This window comes from Cloeon dipterum, chromosome X (genome assembly GCF_949628265.1).
Source record: "Cloeon dipterum chromosome X, ieCloDipt1.1, whole genome shotgun sequence".
NCBI classification, from domain to species: Eukaryota; Metazoa; Arthropoda; class Insecta; order Ephemeroptera; family Baetidae; genus Cloeon; species Cloeon dipterum.
The window spans coordinates 7,919,725-7,946,650 of NC_088790.1; the positions used below are offsets into that span (position 1 = coordinate 7,919,725).

Here is a 26,926-nt window from a genome sequence, read left to right on the forward strand (position 1 = left end):
TTAACATAATTGCAACAACAAAATTGCTCTTTATTCTCTTCCACTCATACTACATATTTTATAGTTCAAGTTGATTGTAGATATATAGTTTTAAGTTTGTAATATACTTGATACTTTATCATTGGGGATTTGTCATTCACTCTATCCATGACCAGACATGTACATCATTAAGTGAGGTGCTCGTTGAACTACAGCTTAGGCATGAGATTCGTCTTTGGAGTCAGTCAAATGTCCTACGCCATCTCCAGGGTCACTCTGCCCCTCAGGAGACCTGAAATACCATTAAAAGCCAACAAATCAAAATCAGTCAAGATTTTGAACGTCAATTTTATTTATAGTGAGGTGAAAGTAAAAATTCTAGGTGATTTTTTAATTAATTACAAGATGGTATCTTAAAATGAAAAAAAAAAAATAAATTCTTACAGTTGGGAAACCTTGGCACGTAACCATAGAACCATCACCTCATTTACTAAGGGGTCCTTGGAGAAAGGCTTAATTAATGTCTGATATATTTTTTACATCTTAAATCATCGTCTGGGGTGTGAGAAATCAACATCTGGTACCACCATATTTGTCATTCAGTTACTATGAAAAAATGAAGATTGCTAAGGCGATACGAATCGCAGAGAAATTCAAGCAAACAATTTTTGAAGCCCCAAACAATGATTTAAAACGGGAATATCACCACACTAATTCTAAATATATTTTGGTTATTTGAACATACCTGCAGGCAAAATCTAGAAATTCGTGTGATTCACCGACCGAGTCGAGCAGTGACTCGATGGAGCCACTCGACTCTGAGCCGAGGTCCTCGGAGTCGCCAGCCATGGCGGCCTGCAGGTCCTCGATGCGCAGCAGCGCCAGCCTGAGGTCGGCTCTGGCCTGCGCCGCCTCTGCCTCGACTGTTTCCACCCGCAGCTCGATCTCCTTGCGTTTCCTGATGGCCTCTGCCTCCTTGGCCGCGACGCTGGCCTCGCGTTCACGTGCCTCGCGCAGCAGCCGGGCTGAGCGGCGGGCGGCGTCGTTGGCCGTCGCCTCGCGCAGCCTGGCCGCCTCGGCCTCCACGGCCATCTTGTCCGCCTGCTCGCGGAAGCGGCCGCTCTGCGTCTCGGCCCGCGCCCGCGTGGTCGCCTCCAGCTCCAGCCGCGACTCTAGCTCGCGGATCTTGGTCTCGAGGCGGCGCGCCGTCAGCCCGGTGGTCGTGTCGCCCTCAGCCGCCTCCAGACGCGCCGACATTTCAGCCACCTGCTCTCGCAGTGAGTTCCGCTCCGCCTCCAAGGTTGCCGCTGTGACTGCAAGCTCCGTTGTTGCCGCCTGGACACAAAAAACAAGTTCAATTGTGAGTTTTTCAGTCGTTATTTAATTTCTCATGAAATATTGAAACTAGCTTTCTTCAACCACACTGCCAAATCACAAAAAAATTAACACGAGTTATTAAAATTAATTTTCAAGTTTCCGGCATTTTAAAATTACTCTGGATTTGATTTCTTTAGGAGATACATTCTACTTCTCAACTATACGATCTCTGAGCTTATCAGAGTAACAGAATTTGCCAGTGTTCTAAAAGGTTAAAAAAACCTTTGAATTAAATTAGGGCTACATGTTAAAAAAACTATATATTAATAGATAAGCAAGTTTCATTTTGTGAGCAGAAATTTTTTTACGATTAAGTTGTGGTTGCTATGTTAAGTGTCATTTCATTTTATTATACTATTGAAATTAGTGTATATTGAACCATTAATTTAAAATGTTTTCAAACCCTTATTCCTGCGATAGATATTAGCAAAAGTGACAAACCTGTTCGACGCTGATTTGAGCAACAGCAGCCTTGTATTTCTTCATGACTTCGGCAAGCTCCTCCTCATTCTCCTCGAGCTGGCCCGCAACCTCTGTTCTGGCTCTGACTGCGGCGGCGGCGCGGTCTTCGGCCACCGCGCGGCCTCTGCGCTCCTCCTCGAGAACCGCCTGCAGCTCCCTGGCCTCCGCCTCGGCCGTCTGGCGGGCCTTCATGGCCACCGCCCTGGCCGCCTCGGCGTCCTCCAGCTGGTGCCTCAACGCCCGCAGCTGTCCGCGGCCACCCGTCTCGTCGCGCTGCCTCTCCAGCAGTCCGTGCGCGTCTCGCAGCAGGGCCTTGGCGTGGCGCAGCTCGCGACGCAGTCTCTGGATCGTCTGCTCATCTTCAGGGGCGCGGCCCCTCGCAACCTCTGCCGCCTCGGCCAACCGCCTCTCCAGGTCGTGCTTTTCACGTAGCAGACGCGTTCTCTCCTCGTGCTCCGTCTCTAGCTGACTCTCCAGAGCTGCAGTAATTATTTGATTAGATTTATAAAAAAATTACATGTAAAATCTAAGAGAATACTTAAATTAAAAACAAGGATTTTTAAAATCTAATTGAAAAATTTACTGGTCAGTTGTCTCTTGTACAAATCGACTCGAAAAATCCGTTCATGCTCAGTTTATTTTAGAACTTCTGCTCAGCACTTCCCGGAGGCTATGAGCTCACCGAGTCCCAAAAACACCGCCAAGCGAATAATATGGGGCCGCAGAGGAGCTCGCGCCCAATTTGGCCATCTTTACGCCTCCTCGCAACGAGGTATTTTATTGAAGCGCCTGACATTCGTCCATAAAGCCACTGGAAAGGTGCGAAAAACTAGCAAGTTGCGAGTCAGCACCGATGCGCCTACCATCTAAAAGAGCATTTCGAGTCGCTAAATTAACCTCCTGCTACCATCTTTGACACTGAGCAGCCACCCCATTTTCTTTACACTGCTAAGAATGCCTTAACAATGCGAGCCAACGGGTTAAGAGTTAAATTAAAACGTTAGAGGTACACCACATCATACATTATCACAAAATTTTAAATAAAATTAATTAAAAGAGCACTCTTTCGAAAGGATTTTGTTCAAACACAACGAATGTAATGTTATTCACACGCAAAAATATCTGATATGGATGCTTCACAGGATTTACGTTAGCGGGTGCTTAAATACGACATTACGATTAATAATCTGAGGGGAACATTAATGGTTAATGTATGTTAATTGTGCGTTATGCTCACTCATCTTCGATTATGCCTTATGGTATTGCGATCTGGGGCGCAAATGATGAAGCGTTGCAATCAGTGTTTGTCGCTCAGAAGCGTCTAATTTGGGCCTTGGCAGGCGAGAGATATTGGAAAGGGTTGACCCCTTAATGCTCTATGCGACCCCTATTTTAACGGTATAATTTGCTTCTAGTTATCTTGAGAAATTTTTCAGTGCGCTAAAAGATTTCTCCTCAAGATATTCTACGATGCTAATGAATATTCATATTCAAACTTTATTTATTTTATGGCATAGTCACACATGATGTAATTCTTCACCAAAATGCAAGCTATCAATTTATGAATACACACACAATACAAGATTATATAATAATAATTTAAGATGTTTCTAAGGCAATTTTATATTTTCTTGTGGAAATTGTATTATATCGGGCGTAAATTACACCTATATGTAATACCATGTCATGAGACAGTTAAGTTTTTCTATTTTAATGATAGATTCATATATTTTCTTAAAAGAATTATTTTAAGTGCTTATTTAATTAATCTCGGTCAAAGTTTTAAAGATAATTTGGTCTAGTCTTTCCTTTTTTCAGAGGCTCAATGTGGATAAATATTAAAATGTTAAAACAGTTTTAAATGTGAACTTTGAACTTGTTAAGTAAGAATAGGGAAATTTAAATATTGATATTTAGTATTTATCAATGCAAAATAAAGATGGAAATGTGAATCCACCAACTCAATATTAAAATAATAGTCGGGCGATTTTTATATTAATATATTAAAGGAAATATGATAATCATTATATATTTGACTTTACCTCAAATGGTAGATTTCGATCAAATTTGCTTTACACCCACATCAAAACTTTTCATTCCCCTGTGCCACATATTTAGATTTTTACAGTTAATCCTCCAGCTTTTGCATAAGCAAGAATGACGAGCCATTAGAAAAACGCTCAACGTATTCCATTAAAACCCTCCATTAGCATACAATAATAACTGGCATACTTTCTTCAACTGGACAGGGGCTTTTTTGGCCCCCAAATGTTCATGACCACAAAATTAACAGAAAAAAAATGTTACCAGATATCAAACTCCAGAACTTCTTGGCGGAAAAGCAAGGGACAAAATTTAGACCGTCATTATGCTCACCGCGGACCTTCTTCTGAGCGTTTCCGCGGATTTCCTCGAGTTCGTCGTCGCGTTGGCTGTACTCGCGCTTGGACTCCTTGCGCTGCTGCTCAAGGCTCATCTCGAGCCGCACCTTGGCCGCCTCAAGCAAGCCCACCTGACCGGCCAGCTCGTCCAGCTCCTCTTCCTGCTCCTTGACGCGTCGCTCGAGCGTGTGCTTGGCCTTTCGGAGGGTGGCCACCTCCTCCTCGGCCACCCCGCCGAACGCCAGTTCTTCGAGCTCGCGCCCCAGAGAGGCCACTTTCTCGTCTCGCATCTCCAGCTCCAGCCGGCACGCCTGAAAGCGATCAATCGTCTGGTCAACCAAAACATAGCCACAAGCAAGGCAGCCAACCTCGGAGACTTCAACGCTCAGGAGGCGCCGCGCCACGGTACGGGCGATAACGTTTGTTTGAGTAACTTAGTTGTGAGGATAGAGATTCGAAATTCTCGGAATTGTCGTTTAGGAGGCGAAAAAAGTATCGGGTATCGATAAGCCGGCGCGGAAACGTTAGTCCCCCTTCAGCGTGCGCGCGGGAGAAATACCGCGGCGTGCACCCAGGTGGGGCACGCAGCAGGTGAATGAATCGCGTGTATTGCACTCTTGAGCTCGCTGCCGCCGCTGTTACTGTTCTTTGGGAATTGTGATTAGCTCGGCAGTAATTATGAATGTTAACGGCGGATTTCGGCAGCAAGCAGGAGAGTGCACTCTCCCGATCAGCCGTACCGCGCGCGTTTCGGTAATTAATCAGGAAGGATGCAGATGGAATCAACAACTATGGGAGTTTATGATTGATCGAAACGCAAAAAAAAGGAACGGAAATGGTGCTTACGGCCAGGTTCTGCTCGGCAGCTGTTTTTTCGGCCGCCATGAGGTCTCTCTCCCGCAGAGCTTTTTCCTTGCCGGACTTTTCAAGCCGCAGCGATTCCTGTAGTTGGTGCATTTCACTATCAAACCTGCGATAAGATTTGAAGGTGTCCATCAATATTTGTACACAAGAAAACAGCAGTGTTAGAAAATACGAATACAAATTAGTGGATTTTTAAAGCTACACACCGCAAAATGGAATTAAATAGATTGTGAAAATGAATTGTTCGTTATCAGGCAAAATTTATTTTTCCTGTTTCAAAAATAGCTATGAAAAATTGTATTAGTTATCATTTTTTTAACATAGGGATATTTAGTAGAGGTCTCAATGGGGCGGCAATCTTTGATTATTTAGTTTAGTTATTTAAATAGGAGTTGCTTCTCTAATAAACTAGAAAAATATCACATTATATCTTATTTTAAGAAGCCGAAAGAATAAAAAACCGTGCAAACTAAGCTTGATTTACAACTAAGATATAAAGGATGTGTTGAGAAAAAAATGTAAAATTAACTAAATAACAGTAGATATTATATCAGTCTCTGTAAAGACTTAGCAAAATAAAAATCCGGTTTGCCAAAATCTATGGATTTTTTTTATTTATGTGTATTTTGTCGATTCAATATAAATTCTTTGAAATGAAACTAAAACAATTCGTACACTGTTAAAATAAAAATAAATCATTAAATAAAAATATTGTTTCACTCTTACTTCTTCTGCCTTTTCTCGAGGATGGCGTTCCTGGCACTCTGCTCCTCAAGCATCAGCCTGGTGTCGTTGTGCTCGCCGGTGACGCGCTGCGCCTTCCTCTTCATCTGGGCGACGACCTGGCGCTGCTCCTCGACCTCTTCGAGTGCGTCTGCCACCCTTTTCTCGGTAGCCTTCCGAAGGGCCATCAATTGGTCCTCGTTCGCCTCCTGTTGCTGCTGCAGCTGTCGGCGGAGTGCGGCCGCCTCCTTCACGGCCCTGTCGAGCCGCTGCTTCAGGTGCTCGTAGCCGGCATCGTCGTCGTCGCCCGACGTGTGGGAGGAGTCGTCCGTGGCACGGCACATCAGGATTTCCATCTCCAGCCGCTGGCTCGCCTCTCGTAACGAGCTCTGTTTTTCCTGTGGAACGACCATCAAAATCGGCTCTTTCTCTCTCGATATGAGCTGTTTAAAAATTAGAGCTATTCAAATTTGATGAAAAATTATAACAATTTCAAAAATCTCAAAAGGGTTTATGAATTAAGTTTTTTAATAGACACATGTCCATGAGACACGCTTGTCACTGTACATTAGTAATAAACATACATATCACACAAACGCGAGTGAGGAATTTGTTTGCAAAAACTGTGATAAATGAAATAGCTTAAAATATTAAAAATCAAACTTTCTCAAGCCACGAAACTAAATTTTGACTTTTATTGTTTCTAAATTTTACAAATAATATTTAAGGACTCCCATATTCTTTTGTATTTTAGCGAGCCGAAACTTTTTCTAACTTCTCCTCTTTCTAAAGAGTTCTTACATAATAAGATAATTAAGGATATGTGCAAAAATTTATCTCCTTTGCACTATGCAACCTGCTCGTTGTTGCGCAACGGCAAGTTGCATAATACATTCTTTCGGAAAAATCAAACAGAAGATGAGAAATTTATTGTAGCTCAAGCCAAAGGCTCGTTTACTTTACTGAAAACGTAGCAATAATTCACGAAGCATAGCTGGCCGACGATAACCAAGAGCTCGAGTGACGCACGAGGCGTGCTGGCTCACTTGGAGAAAAGATAACTATGCAACAATAGCAGTCCGAAAATACACACGTCAAAATCGCTCGGCCGACAACGCTTCGTGAATGATAAAATAAATAAATGGGGGGCAGAGGCAAACAAATAAATACCTGTGCATTTTGGAGCTCGTGCTGGAGGCGTGACCTCTCGACGGACTCGGTTTTCAGGCGCTCGGCGGCCAAGTGGGACGCGCTCTGCTCCTCTGCCAGGGCGACGGTCAGCTCGTTCATCTGCGCACGACATTTAGGACGCGTCAAGGCGGCTGTCCTGGCGAGGAACTGGCCGACCTTGGTGGTCAGGTAGGCCGACGGCGTGCTGGGCTGCTTGTGGGCCGCCGACGGCCGCACCGAATGGGCCAGGCGACGCGGCGGCCCATGCACGGGGAAGCGCAGCTCAGCCGAGAACACGACCGGGTCCATCATGGAGAATAGGCTGGACGGCGGCCAAGCTCTCGACAACCCAGCACGCCCGTCGCCCACGCCACCCGATGACGCGTTTCGCGTGTGCCGAGAGGGTTACGCGAATTTGATAGCCACGCATGGTGGCCCAGGTCAAGATTCGGTAGTTTTCTTTTTTAATTTGGCGGTCTTCTCAAGTTTATTATTTTGTTTATTTTCGCCTCGGCTCGAGAATAAGTGGGCTGCGAGGGCTACGAACTTCAGAATTAATGGAACATTAATGGCGGGAGGAGAAAGGACACTTTCTGCTCGTCTCTCGTCCAATCTATTAATAAACAATGCGAACCACCACCGCGGCTTTTCGCTTTAATGTTGACAAGTGGGGAGAGAAAGGATTATATATCAGCGCGCTTCTTGAAAAATGAACACCGCGGCTGTTATATAAATAATAGCTGCTTTCTGCTTGACTACGCGCGTAAAATGCTTCGCTTTTAATTTTGATGATTTGCTTCGTTTGCTACAAAGCCATTAACATTTAAAAAATACGATCGCAAAAATATTTTGCTCGCAATATTTTTCCATTTAGAGTCTAATTAAAACTCGTGATTTGCAAAGTATGAAAGAGATATAAAAAGCAAATAATTTCACTCACCCTCGCTTCAAGTCTTTCATTGTGCTGTTTGAGCCTTAGTTTCTCAGCCTCCGATTTATCCAAACGCATCTTCAAGCCTTCTAGCTCTTCGGTCTGCTTGCGCAACTCTTCTTCCGCTCTGTGTACATTCAGGAGCGGAGCTACGCGCACCAGTAGGCGCCACCAGGGCCAATCCCTCACCTTCAGGAAACGCCTGACATTTCTCTGCACACACCTAACAGCCACCTCTTGCACCTGCGCCACAAAATATTGATGATTACTATTACACGTTATAATGATTGCTTTAATTTGAAATAGTGGCGATTCCTTAAGCCATAAAATAAAAAAATGACGGGATTTTTAACTCATGAACAAATATTTATGAAATAAAAAATAGCACTATACCTTTCGCTTTTCAAAGCGTCTCCTGGCCAAGTAGCCCTTGCAGCGCGCCTGAAGTCTAGTAACATGGTCCTGGAGTTTTTCGTCTCGTTGCGCCTCCAGTTGTCCAAGCACCCCAGAGCGGAAGAACACCTGAGAGAACATGCGGAGGCTTAGACTAAATAATTAAGTTAAGTTAGCCGTTAAAAATTATTTTTAATTGTTTTAAAATAATCTGATTTACTGATGCTTGTTTAATTAAGCGCGAACAAACTAGTGAATTATGATTTGGTTTATTAAAATTGCTTGGGCTAATCGTTTAATGTGGATTTGGTCGGGATTATTTGTCTGGTTAATTTGTGGTGCCTGCCTACACGTCCAATCACCTGCATCTCTGTGAGGTAGCGCGTATCACCCACTTTGCGACCAGTGTTGGCCACCACCAACCCGATTCCGCCCCCGTCAGCCCCGTCCACCGTCATTTTAGCAGCGGCCGCATCCACCAGTTCCGTTTTAGTAGCCGGCTGTCCGTCCACCGCGGAAGGCGTCGTTTCTGGTTCGATATTTACTGGATTGCCGCTTTCCTCGGGACGTTCCTTCACCGCCTGAATGCTCTCCAGCCGCTCGGCCACCCTGTCGCACACCGACTCGGGCTTCTTGGCGTTCTCCGCTTCCTTTTGGCTGCTGCTGCTGGACTGAGCATCCTTGTCCAGTTTTTGGCCGAGCACCAGCTTTCCGCGAACGGTACTTCGATCGATACTCTCCGTTTGATTTGCTTCATTTGCTGCGGTTTTCGGCTCCACGCTGCTACCTTTTGAAACATTTTTCACCGGGCTTTTGGACGAGCGGCGCACCAGTCTGGTGACTTCCGACGGCTTTTCCGCGCTTTTCCCTACCTCTTTATTGGCTAAAGTTAAGGGAGCGTCTTTTCGCGCCACGCAAGTGGCTTCGCTGCTGCTCACATCACGCTTTGTTCCACTCGCTGCGGCCGTTTCTGTGCCAGCTTTGATATTAATTGAGCTCGAATTAGTTTTTTGCGCTTCGCATGCAGTGCTCGTATCTACTTCTTTCTTCGCGGCACATAAATCAGGTCTAACAGCGTCGGCGACCGCAGAATTGGCGACTGTTGGTGGAAGTTGATCGCCTGTAGCAACGGCACCGCCGCTTTCTTTCGAGGTCTTTTCTGCTTGCACTTGACTTGCATTACTTTTCTCTTCCGCGATTTCCGAGTTTGGTCTCGAATCTGCTGCTGGCTCCGTTTTCGGTATTTCTACCGTCTTTGCTTTGCTTTCCTTCAGAGGCGAAGACTCTCTGGATTTCAATTTCGATTTTTCATCGCCTCTTTTGCTTTCCTGCCCGTTTTTCAGAGGCGAGGTTTCGCGTGTTTTCGACGGGCTCTTTTCCTTGACTCCGTTCGCCTCTGGCTTCTTTTCTTTGGTCTTTCGCGACCCGGTGCGGCTGACTTTGCTTTCGGATTTGCTCTTCAATGCACCCTGCTCGCTTTTTCGTTTTTCCTCAGCCTTTCGCAAAACTATTTTGTTAAAGACCTCACTGAGCTCATCCGATTTGGGCCGCTGCTGCGGGTCGGAGGTGAAAAACGCGCCACTTTTCGGTCTCGCGGGCCTTAGTACACCGAACCCGATCTTGGGAGCCGGCTGCGTTGGCTGCTTGCCCGCGCTCGCTGCTAATTTCGTCGCGTCGTCCGTTTTGATTTTCTTATCGGCATTACTATTCACTTTGCCCGATTGAATTCCGTACGACGCGTCGGCATTTTTGCCACCGTCCCCTTGCGACTCGCACGTGTCCGTCTCCTGCTGGCCGTCCGCCTCCTTCTTGAGCGCCAGTTTGCTGATTTTTTCGCTTCTCTTCATGCTGCTCACCCTTTTCACTTTGATACAATTGCGAGTGTCTAATTTTACTGCCGCCTCAGACATACTGACGTCGTCGTCCTCGTTGTTCTCGGTCACCAAGAAGCTTTCAATTTTCTTCATCAAGTGGTCCTCCTCGTCGCCTTCATCAGCGGCACTGGGCACTTGATCGCCTTTCGGCTCGCCGTTACAATGCGCGGCGTCCACTCGATCAGAGTCCTCCACTTTGAGCGCCTCGATCGGCTTTGATATTTGTGACTCGATAGGTTTCTCCCCTTCTTTCGGCGCACCAAGCGGCTCGTCGATATTCGGCGCGTCCGTGGAATGCGGCCCCTTTTCCTCTTTTGGCAGTGCCTCGCTTTTAGTCTCTTCCGGCTCTCCTTTTGGCTGAACACAATCTATTTCGCTTTGGCGATTTTCTGTTACTTCAATCACAGCTTCCTCTGGGTTACCTTCGACTTTTGCGTCTTGAACTACTATCTCAGCTATCTGATCCTCTTTTTCTTCAACTGTGGATGCAGTTTCTTCAATATGCTTTGGCCTTTCAAGTTCCTCCTCGGTACTCAACACTTCAGAAATATTTTCAAAGTCAGTAACAGTATCAACGGTAGTATTATTTGGTATTAAATCCTCACTTTTCACTGCCTCCGCAGCTGGAGCTTCTAATCTGGGCGCTTGCACTACTTCTACTTGAGCTTCCGTGCTCGGCTCTTCCGCTACTGTTTCAATTCGTTCCGATGCAGCACCGCTTTTGATTTCAGTCGACGCGGAGATGATGCTTTCCGCGGCTTTTTCTTCTAATTTTACCGCCGCCACCGCGCAGCCAGAGTCCACTTTAATGTCGCTTTCAGTGGGAGCAAGTTGCACGACAATAGCATTATTTATATCAGACGCCGCGTTCTGCAACGTCACTTCTTCTACTTCTTCTTTCGCCTCTTGAACTTGTACCTGCGCCGATTCGATTGGTTTGGGTTTTTCCTCGGTTGGATTGTCGCCTTCAGCTGGCTGCGATTCTAAATTCTGAGTGGGCGCTTCGTTCAACGGACCGGTATTGGGCTCAGACGCCGCCTTCCCACAATTAACAGCCTCGCCGGCGTTGATTTCGGTTTCGGCAATCTCTTGTTTGCCTTCAGAATTCGACTTTTCAGCTGCAACAGTTATTGAACTCTGTTCTATTTTCGAGTCTGTTAAATTTTCGACTGCCTCTTGTGATGGTTTTGCGATGTCAGCTGAAGCGACTGTTTCTTTCGACGATTTTTCGGTGGTTGCTTGGCACTCACCTGTGTCTGGGGTTGGATTTTCTTGATCAACTAATTTTTCTTCCGTTGTGGATTTTTGGGCTTCATGATGTGAACAATTTTCTACAGTTGCGGATCTTTGCAATTCAGGCTGTGAAATGTCTTGTTTTTGCACTAGATTCGCAGCGTGTTGTTGAATAAGAGGTTCTGGCACCGATTTATTCGCTTCAAAAGAGTTTTTCACCAGCGATTTTTCAGCTTCAAGAAGTAGTTTTGCGTTCTCCACCAGCGCTCTCTCCTTTTTAGGAGATAAACTTATAGTTTTGGCAAGCAATCTCTCCTTCTCTTGCAGCTCTTTTGCTTTATCCACTGGCAAGTTAACTTTTTGTATTGCAGGTTTTGCAACTTTTACAGCCGATTTTGTTACTTCTGGAGATAACTTGGTTTCATCGGTCGGCGTTTTTAATGGTTCAGTTGTTATTGCGTACTCACTTTGCACCGCACGAACTTCGACAGGAGCTGAATCGTTACTGTCAACTGCGGTTTGCGTTTCACTTGGTGTCAAAGTCAGTGCAGCATGAAGCAGCGGACACTCGACACTTTCAGCATCTCCAGTGCTTGGCGACTTGCTAATGCTGGAGACTTCAACGGGAACAACCTCCGTTTTCTTCTCCGCAGTGGGAACGGTCGCTGGCTTTTCGGCGGTGATCACCTCGCAACTAACGATCTCCGCTTTCACGCCGACGATCTCTTTGTTCAACTGGTTGTTTGTCAAAACAGTGACATCTTTGTTATCAACCTGCTTCGCCGCCTCCACCACGGCCGCCGGACTCGCAGCCTGTCCTTCTTTTGTGCTCGCGCTCTCCACTCGAACTACAGGTTTATCCTGTGCCGTTGCTTTTTCTCCCACTTGCACGCTGCTTACGCACTTGTCCAGCGGCGCGGCTGCTGCGCCCGGTGGGATGCAGCCTTGCCCTTGGCCCCGCCGGTCTGCCTCCGCGATTCCCTTATTCGCCCACTGCTGGCAGCTGCCTTCCGCCTTTCCTCGGAACTCGGCGATCGCCAACTTGATTTCCGAGCTGATTTTCAGCAGCTTTTCCGTCTGGTCCTCGACCTGTTTGGCACCGACCGCCACCTCCCGTGGTGGCTCGACCGCGACTGCAGGTTCGGCTTTTTCAATCAGTATCGACTCGCCGGCTCCCTTCACTTTGTCCACCTCTGAAATAATTTCACTTGGTGCGGCGTGAGACTTTTGCCTCTCCGCCTCCGTTGTTCTCGCCGGCTCGACTTCCAATTTTGGAAGCTGCTCGGGCGGTTTATGCAAAGCCACCGCCGCCGCACCGTTCGATTTAATTGGCTCGGCGGGCGGAGGCTTTGGAGGCGCGGGAGCCTGCCGCTTTTTGCCGTGACTGACTCTCGCCGCAGGCTCGCCCGGCTTACTCTTTGCGTCCGCCACTACTACTACCGCACCACCACTCGTATCGGCATCGTCCGTCTTTGTCACCTGGTCTACAACGAGCACGCTCTTTCTGATGGCACCGCCGTCCTCCAGCAGTCTTTTGGGCGGCAGGGGCGGCGTTGCGGCCGGCACGCTTTTGTTGGACTCGGCGTCGTTGCAGTCGTCGGCGGCAGCAGGTCTTTGACTCCTGCGGCGCTCCTTCTCGTAGCGCGCCTCCACGATCTCACTTATCTTGCAGCTCACCCGCTGACCTTCGTCGGCGCCGCCCACTCTGGTGCTCTCGACGGCGAACACCTCGCGGATCAGCTCCTTGTTATCAAGGATGATCTGACCGGTGCGCTGCAGCTTGCGCACGTCCGAGTCATCCTCCTCGGGGGCGGCGGTGCCCCGCGCAGGGCCTAGCAGCGCGCTTAGCCGGCGGAACATGAGCAGGCAGCCTAGGTAGAAGAGCAGCACCGCGGCCAGCAGAGGAGCCGCCTCGTCTGCTGGCTGGCGCGGCCGGCTCATCACTGATGATCTCGCGACCCGGCACTCGCGCAGGGGGCGACACCATCAAGGCCGTCCACTTTTTCGTCGCCGCCGGCCACCATCAGATGGACCAAGCACCATGTGTGCCCACTCGCAGGTCCTGCCGATCTTTGCCGCCGCGACACACTGAATCGTCGGCGCCGAGTGTGTATACTGTGTATGTGAGTGCTCCTCGCTCGCGGCGGCTTTGCGTAATTGCCGCCCGGGAGGGACGCATCACTCCGTGATTGGAATACGCGGTCACATGAGATGAATAAATAAAAAGGCACCCTACGCAACAACAACTCTGCTCGTGGCTGGCGTGCCGTGTTTGGCGTAAAGTCAACGAGATACGTGAGCGTGGCAACAACAATTGGAAAAATAAAAATGAGATCATTTTACTCCTTCGAATTTATGAGGCTGTAAAACCGCACCGCTACTTGACACTTTAGATGCTACGCACCGCGTGTCTGAATACGCAGGCGTGGGTTCTTTCTTGTCTTGACGGGGGACAGTGTGCACAGATAAAACTAAAGGGGCCAAATAGTAGCACTGACCGCAGCTTACATAGCGTAAACATTAAAAAAGAAAGAAAATCGATACTCACTTTGGTAAGCCCGATTCGCCACTGACTTTCTTCCAGCCACTCAATCGCCGTCAAGGTTTCTTGGACGGCCTGCCTCTCTCCGTCGGTACCCATGGGGCTGGTGGGCCGTTCAACTAAACCCAGCAGACCAAACTGTCTGCGGAATTCAGCAAGAGGCACATTATCTGGGAAGCCCTGCTTGTGAAGTCGCGCAGCAGGCAGCAATTGACTTCCTCTCAGCTGGGCCCGCAGAAGAGCGACATCGATGTCTTCCTGATCAATGCGGTCCTTGGCCAGCAAGCAAATTACGAAACGCGGCCTCGCTCTGCGAAGGGTTTCAATGAGCACGTCCTGAAAGCAAATCAAAAGAGGCGCGTTGTGACTTTTGACCTTTTATAGATTGGCAATCAATTCAGAGGAAATTCCGAGAAATCAATTTAAATTAATCTTACCGATTGAGCAAGCATTGTTCGAACAGAATTTAGGCGACCAGGCCTCGTGCGGCGAACACTAAGCGTACCGTCCATCAAGCCTCCAGGCAACAAAGTTGAAGCTGGCCCAGCAGAACACTTTGCGAAAGAACTCATCTGTCTGATTGTTTCCCTGTAGATACAGAATAGATATTTGGTTAAAGTGGGGGAAAGTAAGACAGACAGAATTTGACACTGCTTGTGAAGCAAATTTCACTTTCATTTTCACCGGTTTGTAGCGCAAGTATCATTTTACACACACCTCAAGAGAAGAGCGGGATTAATGATTAGGATTGGATTACAGAGATGTGGCGCAGTAATTGTTTGCATATTCGTACTTGTTCGAATCCTGCAGGAGTGTTCCCGCCACTCTGGTTAACTGACTCTCCTTGGCTTGGGTGAGCCATTCACTAGTGTCGTAAGCTACACTGCAGGTTCCATTCGAGTGGTTGATGGTGACCTCGTTGGTTCCTGTGCTCCAAGCCATTCTTCTCCCATCTAAAATTACAACAAATGCACTCATTAAGCATTTATTAATAAAATCGGTAAAAACGTTAAGTTACATCTCTTTTGAGTTAAATATTATGGTAAAATTAAAAATAAAAACCTTTGTCAGTTTCTTTGGTCAATCGCTCAATGACAGTAGCCTCACTGGTTGCTGCTTCTTCTAGCTGACCAAATACTGCAGTTTCTAGCAAACCTGCAACGCCTGCAGCTTCAGCTTCTTCATCAATGTCAACATTCACTTCCTCATGCTCATACAAATGCATTGGTCCCTGTATGGCAGTTTCGTGCCACAAAAGGTGCAACCTCTCAGCGAGGTAATTGTGACATAAACCTGGCCAACCCTGCAGCGAGTTTGTTTGCAAGCCCGGGGCGTCAAGCAATAAAATCGTTGCTGAGGTATTGGTTTGACGGCTGAGGCCTCTATTTATTAAAGTTGCAACTGCATGAAGAACCTGCAAAAAGTGAAGATTGTGGCAGCAATCAACTTTAAGACAAAGAAAGAAAAACACACACAGGTTTAATATTTAAATTTAAGAAAAAATTTAATGACTTTTCTCTCTGTGTTAAATTAATTCTGAACAGTTAGTACTGTTGACGAGGCCTGCGGGGCCAATACAGCTGCTGTACAGAACGAGAACGTGTAATAAATTTTTTCCTCATATAATTTTCACTATTAGCTAGCCATCCAGAGTTAAATTTCCTCGCTGAGTAGAGCCATCCAGTAATCAATTGCTTATTTGAATTAATTTAATTTAGTAATAAATATTTTATGGCTTAAACTCTTCTAGAACTTAAGTTTTAAATATTGATTCTGATAACCAATTATTATTAATCAAAGAGGTTTCCATGAAATTACACTATGGTCAATTCAATTTTAGTGTAGGACATTCAAAATTTAAAGGAAAAATATATGTTTCATGATTGTATTGACAAAAGAAGGCTAAATTCTTAATTATTGATAATGTTTGGCTAGTTCTGTGCATGCTAATTTTTCAAGTCATAAATGCCTATTTGCTAAGTTATTTATTAATATTTTTACCTGTCCATACAGTCCTGCAGAGGCTTGTGTGATAGGACCAACGCAGGGTGCGGCAAACAGGGTACGCTGCAAGTCCTCGAGACTGAGGCCTAGCAGCTGAGCGGCAATCTGGGCACTTTGAGGTCTGTGGAATCTGGTTGACGCTTCCCCAGCGGCGCCTAAGTGCAAAATTGCAGCCAGCACCGTCCACAGCGCGTTTGACTCCTGCTCAGTCACTTCGAGTGCTTTGAGAGCCATGCACAATCGGTTGAAGTCCGCGGCCGCCCGAAGCCGATCGTCAGGTAAGTGTGTAGGATCGATAAGGATGTTTGGAAGAGCAATCAGGGCGTCGAGGCTGAGCTCCCGACGCAGTGGTCCCTCAGCACCAAGCAAAAGGCGATATAGCACCTGGAACGCCTGGTCACTTGCGCTTGACGCAGCGATACGAGTTTTTTCAGCAAGAAGAAGCTGTCAATCAATAAATTTTCAATCTTTAATAAATGTTACAAACAATACAAGTATGGGCATCTTGAGAAATGAATGGATCGCAACAGATATTTGAAGGAGACATTTGATTACATATCGCAACCTCTGAGAGTGACAGTTAAAATTTAATTTGCGAATCCAAAAAACAAGAAAGAGTGCTCACAAATGAAAATTACGAAAAAAATGGTGTTCTCTTCATTTAAAATTCTTGTAAGCTTTTGTTTTTCTGTTATAATCATATTGGAATGATTTAACAAATATACCAAATATTTTTGTAATATACCATAAGAAAATAGTTGTAAAAAGAATTAATGCAACATAATTACTGTAATGCTTGAAATTTTAACTTCCTATTATGTAACAAGATAGCTTTTACCGTAACACAAAAGGGCTAGAAAATCAAATGAAATTTTACTACATGCAACCAATACGTAGGAAGGAAGAAGCGGTTAAGCCTTAAAGCAATAATATTTTTTTGTCCAAAACTCTGATGATTTAAATAACCAAAGCAGGTCTTTACTTGTTTTTCTAAAGACCATAAAGATTGATTATAACAAAAAACTCACAATCTTTTTTTAAAAGAGTAAAGCAGACGAAGACCCGAGGCAACAAGTTAATGATGTGAACAACACTATTATAGTTAATTATATTATATTAATATATTATAGTTAATAGATCATCAGGGACGGCAAGATCAATTTTATCTCCTTTAATTTTACATCTCAAGCTGAATTTTCCATAATATCAAGTTGATTAAATTACCTGAACATTGGCAGAAGCAACCTGTCCACTTTGGTCCACATCCAGACTGTACAAGCATGAGACTTTGGTTGCGCTTGCTGTTGGTCCACTTTTCACAGTGCAAAAGGCCTCCACGATCGTGACTGCTGCGATCAGCTTGTCAGCAGTGAGCTGCCCCCCTGACGCGGTCCACGCCAGAAAATGCAGAGCATGTCTCAAGCTAGTTGACTTTCCAGCACCTGATCGGCCCATAAAAACAAGAGCCTGGTCCCTTCTTGAAGCCAGAAGGGCTCTGTATGCAGCCTGCGCAGCACCATAGACGTGAGGAGGCCAATCTTGAAGACTTATGCCCCGGAAGTGGGAGGCCAGCTTGTCAGAGTAGGCTGCCAGCGGGCCTTGCGGGTTGACAATCAGGATTGCGGGGCCGGCCCTAGTGTGGTGCAGGTGAGCAGCCGCTCTCATTCGGATCACATGCAGGGCAGCAGCTTCGTTGAGAAACGGCAGGCTGCTCAGCTCTTCAGCCAAATCAAAGTCTGGAGAGTTTGCCTGGAATTCCGGGCAGAAATATTAATTTTTTTATAGAAATAAACAGGATAATATAAATCACAAGGGACACATCTACAAAAACAATGATTGTTAGTAGGCTGGGCTGGTTTTAGTTCAAATTGGGCTTTAAAGTCTGGAGGATTTCAAGAACAATTTCTCACAGGCATGCACTCGTGGGGACTATAAAAAACAATGCACGCTGCTTTGTCTTACAATTAAAATCTTCCCATCACCCTTCCTAGAACGAAAGACCGGCATTTACGTAGGATTTTTTAGATCAATATTCAAAATTTTACCTTTTCAACATCATCCTCGTCAACCGTAGCTTCTTGTCCTGTTGCTTGTATTATAACTCTGACCGACGATGAATCGGGAGTAGTTGGAGGTAACCTGGTAACTTTTGTATAGCCATGTCTGTGAACGAGCCAGTCCCAGCTCGCTTCATTGCCTCGACTTGTCTGAATGTTTGAAATGTGAGAAATTTACGTGAAGCGAATTAAGTGATCTTACCTGAAGAATTCTTCGACTATTTTCTCTGTTGCTCAATTCGACCAACTCGGGCACTGGCTGCACCTACAATATTGATTTTTTTAAATTTTAATTATGAAGATGAGAAATTGAGATATAATTACCGTGACAGTAACAGCATGGCCACTGCTTTTAATTAATTGTATGACTTCTTCTCTGCTCTTGTCATCCACCCTCTCTGCATTGACTGCCATCAGTCGGTCTCCAGGGAGGAGCCCGCTTTCGTGACCCCTCGCACCAGGCTCAGCTAAAATCACTGTTCGGCGTCCGGCGGACACGGCCCTCCTCAGAGAAAAACCAAAGTCTCCAGACGGCTGTCTGCGGATGACCAAGTTCCTAGGGGCAGGCAGAACTGGCGGAATTGCTTCTGGTAAAGGCCAGTCCGCCTTGGAGGGTGGCGGCGGAGGCGGGCCGCGAGGGCCTCCTCTGCGTTTCGGTGGCTTCGGTGGAGGTGGCTGATTGAGAGCTGCCAAAAAGTCTGCGCTGTAGTCGGCCGTGATGCCCAGTTTGGGTCGGGCAGACTTGTTGGGTCGCATTTTAGCCCGCACCTCGTCCAGCCGAAGCAGCTCTTCCGGCGTGAGCCGCTTCTTTTTCTCCTTTTTCATAAAGTTGAACATGACTGGGAGCCGAAAGATCGACACGTCAGACTCGCGCTTGAGGCCCCCTCGGCGGTCCCAGAAAGTGGGCCGCGATGACTGCGAATTTAAGGCGAGGCTTGCGGAGAACCGTTAGGTTACTGAATGCGAAAAAATGCGAGCAGAAAATTGAGTCCACATTTTCGCAACTCCGGAAAATACATACTTTCTGTTGCTTGGTCGACTTTAATGCATTTTGAAAATTCGGTCCGAATGTGGCAGCTGGCACCGTCCGAAACCAAAACAAACACACCAACACCAGTGTCAAAATCCTGGATGCCCCGCCCTCTCTGCACCTGACCGACTGACCGCGCTGATGCTGCCACCTAGGAATGCAATTGTGCCGGTTTTAACGATATCAACGCTGAAGGCGCGAGACAAACTTAATAAAATTCACTCTCGCTTCAAATTTTAAGTCCGTAATTATAAATATTTAAAAAAATAATATGGCAATTATCTTCTTGTACCTTATTTATAATTATATGTATGTAAGTGAAGACTTGAATTTATGAAAACACTATAATATGATGTTTTAATTTCTAATATTGTTCACGAAATAATTATGGCATCGGGAATTAAGGCAGAACTTGAAACTTTGAACCATGAAATAAATAAAGGACGAATTTTTATTAAACACCAAAGGTGTACAACAACAGACGAACATTTTAATTTATCATAATTATCCCTAATATATTATAGTTTGTATGACTACACGCCGCTATGAAATATTAAATGTAGAAATTGAGAGGTTTCATCCGAGCTTGTAAATATAATATATATATATATATATATATATATATATATATATATATATATATATATATATATATTAAGTGTGTGTTTTCCCACTAATCTTGGAAATTCATCATGCGCTATCTCTCCTCTCGATTTTTCGTTACCTAATTTCAAGTGGGATGAAACGTAACTCTCATATGAAGATTTGAAAAAAATTTGTTCCTAAAATTCTAACAGTTTCATTGGAGTCAAACAAATCTCATCAAAATTTAAATAATTTTTCTTCTTTAAGGGTTGTGCTGTATACTGTATATTTTAAAGAATTAACCTACAAAAATCTCAACTCTACGCAATAGAGCTTCAAATTAGTACACCTGTTAGCTGCCTATAAAGCAATCGCAGTAATAATTATTAATTATAAAAACAAGAATTGCATCATATTTTGCGATACTTAAAGAAAAATTGCGTTTTCGCTTCATGAACAGCGGAAAAAATAAAGACTCAAATAAGCTTGACAGTTACTCTCACTAGTCTGGAGTACATAATATTTCAAACATGAAGAGATAAATTGATTTTTATATACTTTATCTTATCTCTAGTTAAATATGTACAAATCATTTTTTCTGCTCCGTCCCTTTGATAAACTTGGGCGAGCCGCCAAGCGAGATGCAGGCGCCAGTAGTTACTAACAAGCGATCACGTCATAGCTGTTTATTTTATGTCATCTCGTAGATTGTATAAAAAATGAACGGATCAAGTTAAAATCTAATTAGCCTAAGAATAAACTTGTAAGAGATGAACTGAGTGAACGTGTATTGTGCTATATATGTATTTTGATAAAGATTTTGGTTGAGTTTATGAAAAGATTACTGGATGCGTATACCCAGAAAGTCAAATGACACAATATTTCCAAATTTACCAACAAAGTTAAAATTTGGAATCGACAATTAAAACAACCAGTAAATTCTTTTGTTATATTATCACAAGGATGGGTGATGCATTAGTTTATTAGTTTTGTCATCGGCGTACAAAGAAGCTTGTACTTTTGGGGGGACGCTTAGGCAACCACCTTGTAGTCCCTGACGCAAACGATGTCACCAACTGTAAGGGTCTGCAACAATAAACAGATATGACACATGAGTGAATTTATATCTTCGTAGAACTCGGCGTTTATTTTTTCAAAAATGAAATGGCCGACATCTGCACACTTTCGTGCACCCAAGCGCATGACTGTACACTTCATGACTTCACAAGTCTGTTTTAATTTAGACCGTCTGTCGTATTTTTTGTCAGCACGTGCCGCTTGACCAGCAGCGCTGCTGGGGGACGCTGAAATGGGCCCTTACAGCATCAATCTTCCAATTTAAAATTCTAATAGGGAAAATTCTTCAAACGTCATGTCTCAAGTACGAATATTAATTTCTAAAGGATTCAAGATTTTGAAAAAAAAACAACGAACCGTCTTCAATTCATCGGCGCTCCACTCTCTGACGATGACGGTTTCCTTCTCACCCTCCTTGACGTTCCTCTGCACCTGGGTCAGCTTGTTGCCTTCGAGGGTCAGCAAAGACTGAGAAAACGAGTCAAAATGGCATTATCACCGAATTTTAAATGCGGTGCGCGGCCAACCTTGCACTTGCGGCCGTCGGCGGTCTCCTCGTCGATCTCCTCGTTGTTCTTGAACTTGATCTCGGTGTTCTTGAAAGTGGAGGTGGTGCGCAGAGTGAACGTGTCGCCTTCCTGCAGCAGCTCAACCGTCGGCGAGACGGCGTTGCCCATCTTGCGGGTCACCAGACCGACGCCTACAACATTCAGGGCCAAAGGTCAGCCGACAGACCAAGGGGCAATTTGGGCAATCGCATTAGGCGCAATATATTGCCCGCTCGCTCTCGCTAAACGGACTCGATAGGACATTCCATTGAGTGGCCGCAATAATTGCTATTGTGAGAGAAGAGAGAGACAGAAAGAGAGCGATGGAAATTGAATCGACGCGGCGGCTGCGGGCCTTGTCATGTGATCCTCTCCTTTATGCTTTCGGTGCCTGCGTGTGTGTGAGAAAAAATTCCGTCTGGCAGCCGATTAAGTGAAGCTGATTGAGACGTCGCGCGACCAAATGTATCGGGCATAATGACTGGCACCAATAATGCCATCATTCATTACAATTGTTCAAATATAATGTTGCTCGACGCGATGTTTGAACATCGGACCAGATAGCGCGCAATCTGGTATAATTGGTTCAAAATAAACTGAGATAAACGTTGTAATGCTCTCTGCACTGATTGTTTCTAACTCGAGTGCCTCAATTGACGACAAAATGCTCTTAAATTATTTGATGAAGATAAATTTACACTACCCTCATCTTAATGTGTTTTCTGGCTTGTCACGAGAAAAGCCAGCATGTTAAAAAAGATAGGGAATTGATAATTCTATATAAACCGTTACTTTGGAAACAATAATAAATATTGTTTGAATTTTAAATGATAACCAAAAACTAACAGCATTGCACGTATACAGGATAAGACACTTCCTCAAAGAATAATAGCCGCGTGCATCATACTTTCCCCTACTCGACCGGATGAGCGCATCGAACGTTCCTACACAGTTTGTGAATACATAATTTCTGCGTGCGGTTTTAGTCGCTTGAAATGAAATAACATAGTGTCGTATTACTAATAAGCCAGATTTTTTTACAATCAGTTCAAGCGGACGGTGATGATTCATCATGCGAATGATCGTTGAACAAACAAGATTGCACAAAGGGATTGCTAAGTCATCATCCCACTCGTTGTAGCCTAAGTGTCTATTTTATAGCACAAAAAAATGATCTGAAACTTTCTTAATTGTTACATAGTTTTTACAGCCGGGAATAGACAATATTTAGGTTAAAATGTGACCAAGAAAATGTTCATACAAAGAGCTCAGTTGAAGATGTGAACAAATTTAACGTTCGAGCACTTTTCAGTTGATTCATAAAAACATGAAATTATGTTACTCACGATTGAGCCCAGGTATAAAAAGGGTAAAAATTCCGGCGTGGGCTGCTTTGGTCATTCTGGATCACGTGAGTAACAGTTTTGAAACGGGAGAGAAGCGACAGAGCCAACAACGTTTTGTTTTTTCCTATTTCACCACGAATACTTGTGAAGTCAAGCGAGAGAGCTGATCATATGAGCAGAGGATGTGTGAACGTGCTGGCAAACCGCAGCAAACTTGGCTTTGTACGCCAAAGAATCCAATGCAAAATGACCTGAATTTCTTTAAGTGAATAACATAATGTTCATTGTAAAACAAAACGCGCAGCGCACTATTTGCTGTTGAGATTTTCCATTGGTCTGAAGGCGCAATTTTTATTAGCTGTAATTAAAAACAACCAAGCTCTTTCAATTATTATTTTAAGAATAATTTCCAGGCGAGCATAAGGATAAGATAATAAAGTTATCGTTTTTTTCGAAGTACTCGTAAAATTATAAATTAATCAGAGTGTTTAGAAAAAGATTTCATTTTGCAACTCGCTATACTTTCATTACATTTAGCGTAACAGACGTAATATGGATTTAATGTGTAATTTTCCTGTCTTGCCACGCAAATTTTACTCGTTTACTTCCCCCTAACCACGTGCAAGCAGCTTTCGCGGAAAAGAACCATGCTATTATCGGCTATTATGCGACTTGCACACGCCACTTAATCCAAACGGAATAATCTGACAACACCTGGCCTGCGTGCAGATGCAGATTAAACTTCATTCGCGAATACGATATCTTACATAGTCGTTATAGCACGACTAAAGTTCACGTGACAAATTTCAAGAGGGAGGCAAACTTCTGGGTAGCATTGCAATCTATATTATGAAATTATTTCGAAGTGTTTGGTAATTTTTTACGTAACAAAAGAGCAAACGTGATGATTTTTAAATTTAGGTAATAAAAAAGGGACGTCTAACAATTATTTTACAATTTATATTTAAAGGATGATAACGAAAAAATAGAACTAATCACGAAATGAGCAGAAATTATATCAAAGAAATATTCACATGAGTTAAAATAATTAATTTCTCATCGGGCAATTTGGTAAATTGAATGCTGCGGACGCGACGCGTTGCCTGGGAACAAAGGGAAGGGCGGGGTCCGGTGGTGGCGTGACAGGCTCGCTCCTGTCAGGTCACGCCACCCGGCAAGCGCAAGCAAGTCTACATTATGGCACCCTCAGCGTGAAATCTCTGCTGAAAGGGGAGTGAATTCGGCAAATATAATTAAACGCGTTATGAAGTTCACGCGCATCGCAATGCCAGACGAAACATCAGCACACACAGGGTGCGGATTTTGATGAAAATTGGACGCATTAACAAACCCAAGGGAGAAAAATGCAAAGAGTCGTCTAGTTCGAGATAGACCAGTCTTGGTAGGCGGGGTTACAGAGCCGGCTTAAGTAATTTGCGAAAATCTGAGAGAGGATTCTCACCAAGTGCCTTCATGTACTCATCGAAGTTTTCGCTCTTCTCCAGCTTGTATTTCTTTCCCAGGAAGTCCATGTTGCTTGTTGATTGCTGCGAAGCTGACAATGAAGTAAATCGAAATTCGGCTCTTAACCCGTAGTAGACATGGCCAAATAAAAATCGATTTTTAATATCGATATTTTTTCTGACGATATTTATCGATGTTTTTTGTGGCTAAACATAGGTTATATAGGACGATATTTTAACATCGATATTTTTTCGGACGATATATATCGATTTATATCGATAGTCAAAAACATTTGGTGATGTCTAACCCGTAGCTGCCGGCTCTTCAATTTCAATGTGAAACGCAGTGGAGAGGGGATTTTTCAGCGATCTGTATTAATGCAAAGGATGAACGTATGAGCATGAGCGCAGGCCTGGCCCGTGGTGGGTGCAAGCTACGCTTACAGCCAATCACATTCTGTAAGTGTGCAAGGGCTTTGTATTCTGTTTACTCACCGGTTTAATTAAAAAAATCACCAGAACTAAATTGAGCAAAATGTGGATTCAACCAAAATTTAGAATTTTGAAATTTTTCTGATTCAAGCTTCAAGAATGTAACCCAATTATTGCTGCAACGAGTTAATTTTTGGTAGAAGGGGAAGCGGCATATTTGCAAATTAAAAATGAAACCAAAAAATGCAGCTTAATTTTAAAATAAATTTTTAAAATCATTGAATCGGTTTGAGTCACAGAAAAGTAGTAACCATTTCGTACCGGTTTTTACCCAGAAAATGTACACGTCTCTAAATTTCAATGATGACATCTACCGCCGAGAAAGAAAACTAATAATCACCCACAGCATTGTTATTGTACAAGTTTCTCCCTTAATTTTGTAAATTTCTCGGTATTTCACAGGCTATCAGGTAAATTGAGTTCAAAAATATCTTTGCAGAACTGGGCCAACGACAATTTTAATTTCAGTCAGCCTTGGGGCGAAAATTCGAGTCGGCTGACGTGGCTTGGTGGTGATGTGGGTCCCGGCCCTTCTTGTGGTGGCCGCCCTTAGCGGGGCAGCTGAGGCCTATTTTATCACGGTTGATGCTCATGCAGAGGAATGCTTTTTCGACAAGGTTGAAGCTGGCACCAAAATGGGTAATGATAGGAGAAAAATAACAAATAACAATATTGCAATATGTTCATAACACCGGCTCTTGACAGGTCTCATGTTTGAAATCGCCGAGGGTGGATTTCTGGACATTGACGTCAAAATTGTGGGACCAGATGGAAGGGTGATCTACCAGGGTGAACGAGAGACGAGTGGAAAATACACCTTCGCCGCCCACGTGACTGGAGTCTATACTTACTGCTTCAGCAACCAGATGAGCACCATGACTCCCAAGGTGGTGCTCTTCAATATGGACATTGGTGAAGCACCTAAAGAAGCTTCCGAAGACACAGATGCACACCACAACAAGCTAGATGATATGATTAGGGAGCTCAGCAGCACACTCACTGGTGTGAAGCATGAGCAGGAATATATGCAGGTTTGTCTTATATTTAAATACTAATGCAATAATAATAGCTTTTATGGCTGCATGCTTAGAGCTGGCCTTCCCTTCTTATTTTGTCAATATTTTGATTATTTGTTTTCCAAAATATAGGCATCAAATTATTTTGTTCAAGTTAGGTCTATTGCCTCGTCTGTCCCATTTTTATTTCCCTTTTAAAAATGAATCCTACTATCAATTTTTTAGGTACGTGATCGAATTCACCGCAGCATTAACGAGAGCACAAACTCAAGAGTCGTGATGTGGAGCTTCTTTGAAGCGCTTGTTCTTGTAGCTATGACTCTTGGTCAGGTCCTCTACCTCAAGCGATTCTTCGAGGTCAGAAGAGTGGTCTAAAAGACTTCCCATCTTTGTATTACTGAATAAACTAATGCCTTGTTGTTTTGATTCATAAATAGTGCTTTTTTCTCAAGGCATGAAAACAACCCTGCAGCCCCTATAAATTCGCACCTAATTTAATACTGATTTCGAGAAAAATTGTGATACTTTTCAGGATTTAAAAAAACTGTCCAAATTAGGCGAGTCTCATGTCTGCTGTAAACTCCAGCCCTTTTTATTAAAGATAAATTTGGAAGACTCGCACTTGACATAAATTTTTACCATCAGAGCGAGAAGTGTGAGTGAGCGGAAAGTTTGAGTCCCCCATACTTCTATTGACTTAAAAATAAATCATTGTTATCAAAAGTCTTTAGAAGGTAAGATGAAAAATACAGTATTCCGTTCGTGAGCCTTTAGAATAATATTTTTTTTATCAAAATGTTAAATGTATTTTGAAATTTACCAAAGCAATTCTAAAAGCTCCCAAGACAGAGGTGATTGTATGTTGGTCTTAAACCATTCGTGGTATATTTTTGTAATGAACTATTATGTACATAAATCAACAACAGTGGAACAATGACTTGATCTTCTACTTGAGATGGCTGAACAAGGTCTTGGTTACGCAAGCGTCCAGGGCGTGAAGAAAATCGCTAAGTTCCTCAACACAGGTTTCGGTCGTGCGACTCTTGCTGTTGACCCGGTCATTGCACGCTTCATACCGTTCCTTTAGAGCAGCGATGCCAGCTTCCTCGCTGCACTTTCCCCTTAGCAAGGTTTGAGGGTCAACCAACTCATCGTCAGCCTCCTGCGCCCTGGCAACTTTGACCGGCTTGAAAAATCCAAAGAGGGGCATTTTTGTGCAGACTCGGCTGAGCTTTTTGGCTGCAGAGATCCAATATGGCGACCTAAGGAGAGAGGCCTGCGCACTACGCGAGTCTATTACACGAAGCTCGAAAAGAGCTTTAAAATACAACAAAACGACGAAATAGAATTTCACTTTTACAATAAATGATTTAAATTTT

General features: G+C 44.2%; 4 protein-coding genes across 9 annotated transcripts; 1 reads left to right on the plus strand and 3 right to left on the minus strand.

The window, feature by feature from the left end:
- Window positions 1-4: 4 nt before the first annotated feature.
- Window positions 5-19,149, minus strand: Mhcl (Myosin heavy chain-like). Of its 5 annotated transcripts, XM_065492921.1 has the most exons (19): window positions 19,012-19,149; window positions 18,315-18,946; window positions 18,193-18,255; window positions 17,979-18,140; window positions 17,158-17,682; window positions 15,931-16,377; window positions 14,992-15,343; window positions 14,723-14,882; window positions 14,367-14,517; window positions 13,936-14,265; window positions 8,281-8,409; window positions 7,897-8,130; window positions 6,957-7,076; window positions 5,790-6,184; window positions 5,046-5,169; window positions 4,195-4,510; window positions 1,798-2,297; window positions 725-1,314; window positions 9-271 (listed from the first exon to the last, which is right to left on the minus strand). In XM_065492921.1, the coding sequence occupies exons 2-19, from the start codon at window positions 18,825-18,827 to the stop codon at window positions 196-198; spliced, it is 5,187 nt and encodes a 1,728-aa protein (XP_065348993.1). In that variant the 5' UTR covers window positions 18,828-18,946; window positions 19,012-19,149; the 3' UTR covers window positions 9-195. The 5 variants fall into 5 exon arrangements, with proteins under 5 accessions (XP_065348990.1, XP_065348992.1, XP_065348989.1 ...); XM_065492918.1 differs by lacking the exons at window positions 13,936-14,265; window positions 14,367-14,517; window positions 14,723-14,882; ... (5 more) ...; window positions 18,315-18,946; window positions 19,012-19,149 and adding exons at window positions 8,643-10,693; window positions 10,760-13,343 and having other exon boundaries at window positions 5-271; XM_065492920.1 differs by lacking the exons at window positions 13,936-14,265; window positions 14,367-14,517; window positions 14,723-14,882; ... (5 more) ...; window positions 18,315-18,946; window positions 19,012-19,149 and adding an exon at window positions 8,826-13,343 and having other exon boundaries at window positions 5-271.
- A 1,395-nt stretch (window positions 19,150-20,544) lies between these two features.
- Window positions 20,545-24,411, minus strand: fabp (fatty acid binding protein). Of its 2 annotated transcripts, XM_065492973.1 has the most exons (5): window positions 24,344-24,411; window positions 24,039-24,162; window positions 21,210-21,382; window positions 21,040-21,150; window positions 20,545-20,691 (listed from the first exon to the last, which is right to left on the minus strand). In XM_065492973.1, exons 2-5 carry the CDS (start codon window positions 24,106-24,108, stop codon window positions 20,638-20,640), a joined length of 408 nt encoding a protein of 135 aa, XP_065349045.1. In that variant the 5' UTR covers window positions 24,109-24,162; window positions 24,344-24,411; the 3' UTR covers window positions 20,545-20,637. The 2 variants fall into 2 exon arrangements, with proteins under 2 accessions (XP_065349045.1, XP_065349044.1); XM_065492972.1 differs by lacking the exon at window positions 24,344-24,411 and having other exon boundaries at window positions 24,039-24,167.
- A 375-nt stretch (window positions 24,412-24,786) lies between these two features.
- On the plus strand, window positions 24,787-25,981 carry CHOp24. The gene is made up of 4 exons (XM_065492967.1): window positions 24,787-24,941; window positions 25,000-25,170; window positions 25,237-25,562; window positions 25,773-25,981. Exons 2-4 carry the CDS (start codon window positions 25,047-25,049, stop codon window positions 25,920-25,922), a joined length of 600 nt encoding a protein of 199 aa, XP_065349039.1. The 5' UTR covers window positions 24,787-24,941; window positions 25,000-25,046; the 3' UTR covers window positions 25,923-25,981.
- A 428-nt stretch (window positions 25,982-26,409) lies between these two features.
- On the minus strand, window positions 26,410-26,835 carry LOC135945342 (cytochrome b-c1 complex subunit 6, mitochondrial-like). The gene has a single exon (XM_065492971.1). It carries the CDS (start codon window positions 26,755-26,757, stop codon window positions 26,494-26,496), a length of 264 nt encoding a protein of 87 aa, XP_065349043.1. The 5' UTR covers window positions 26,758-26,835; the 3' UTR covers window positions 26,410-26,493.
- Window positions 26,836-26,926: the final 91 nt, after the last annotated feature.

Coding starts and splice junctions, on each gene's coding strand:
- Mhcl (XM_065492917.1), bottom strand. CDS start 13,328: ATGAGCCGGCCGCGCCAGCCAGCAGACGAGGCGGCTCCTCTGCTGGCC. Junction 6,185..6,956: donor ACGAGCTCCAAAATGCACAG/GTATTTATTTGT, acceptor GTCGTTCCACAG/GAAAAACAGAGCTCGTTACG. Junction 2,298..4,194: donor CGCTCAGAAGAAGGTCCGCG/GTGAGCATAATG, acceptor TAATTACTGCAG/CTCTGGAGAGTCAGCTAGAG.
- fabp (XM_065492973.1), bottom strand. CDS start 24,108: ATGGACTTCCTGGGAAAGAAATACAAGCTGGAGAAGAGCGAAAACTTC. Junction 21,151..21,209: donor CCGACGGCCGCAAGTGCAAG/GTTGGCCGCGCA, acceptor TCGTTTTCTCAG/TCTTTGCTGACCCTCGAAGG. Junction 20,692..21,039: donor GCGCCGATGAATTGAAGACG/GTTCGTTGTTTT, acceptor TTATTGTTGCAG/ACCCTTACAGTTGGTGACAT.
- CHOp24 (XM_065492967.1), top strand. CDS start 25,047: ATGTGGGTCCCGGCCCTTCTTGTGGTGGCCGCCCTTAGCGGGGCAGCT. Junction 25,171..25,236: donor TGAAGCTGGCACCAAAATGG/GTAATGATAGGA, acceptor GGCTCTTGACAG/GTCTCATGTTTGAAATCGCC. Junction 25,563..25,772: donor ATGAGCAGGAATATATGCAG/GTTTGTCTTATA, acceptor TCAATTTTTTAG/GTACGTGATCGAATTCACCG.
- LOC135945342 (XM_065492971.1), bottom strand. CDS start 26,757: ATGCCCCTCTTTGGATTTTTCAAGCCGGTCAAAGTTGCCAGGGCGCAG.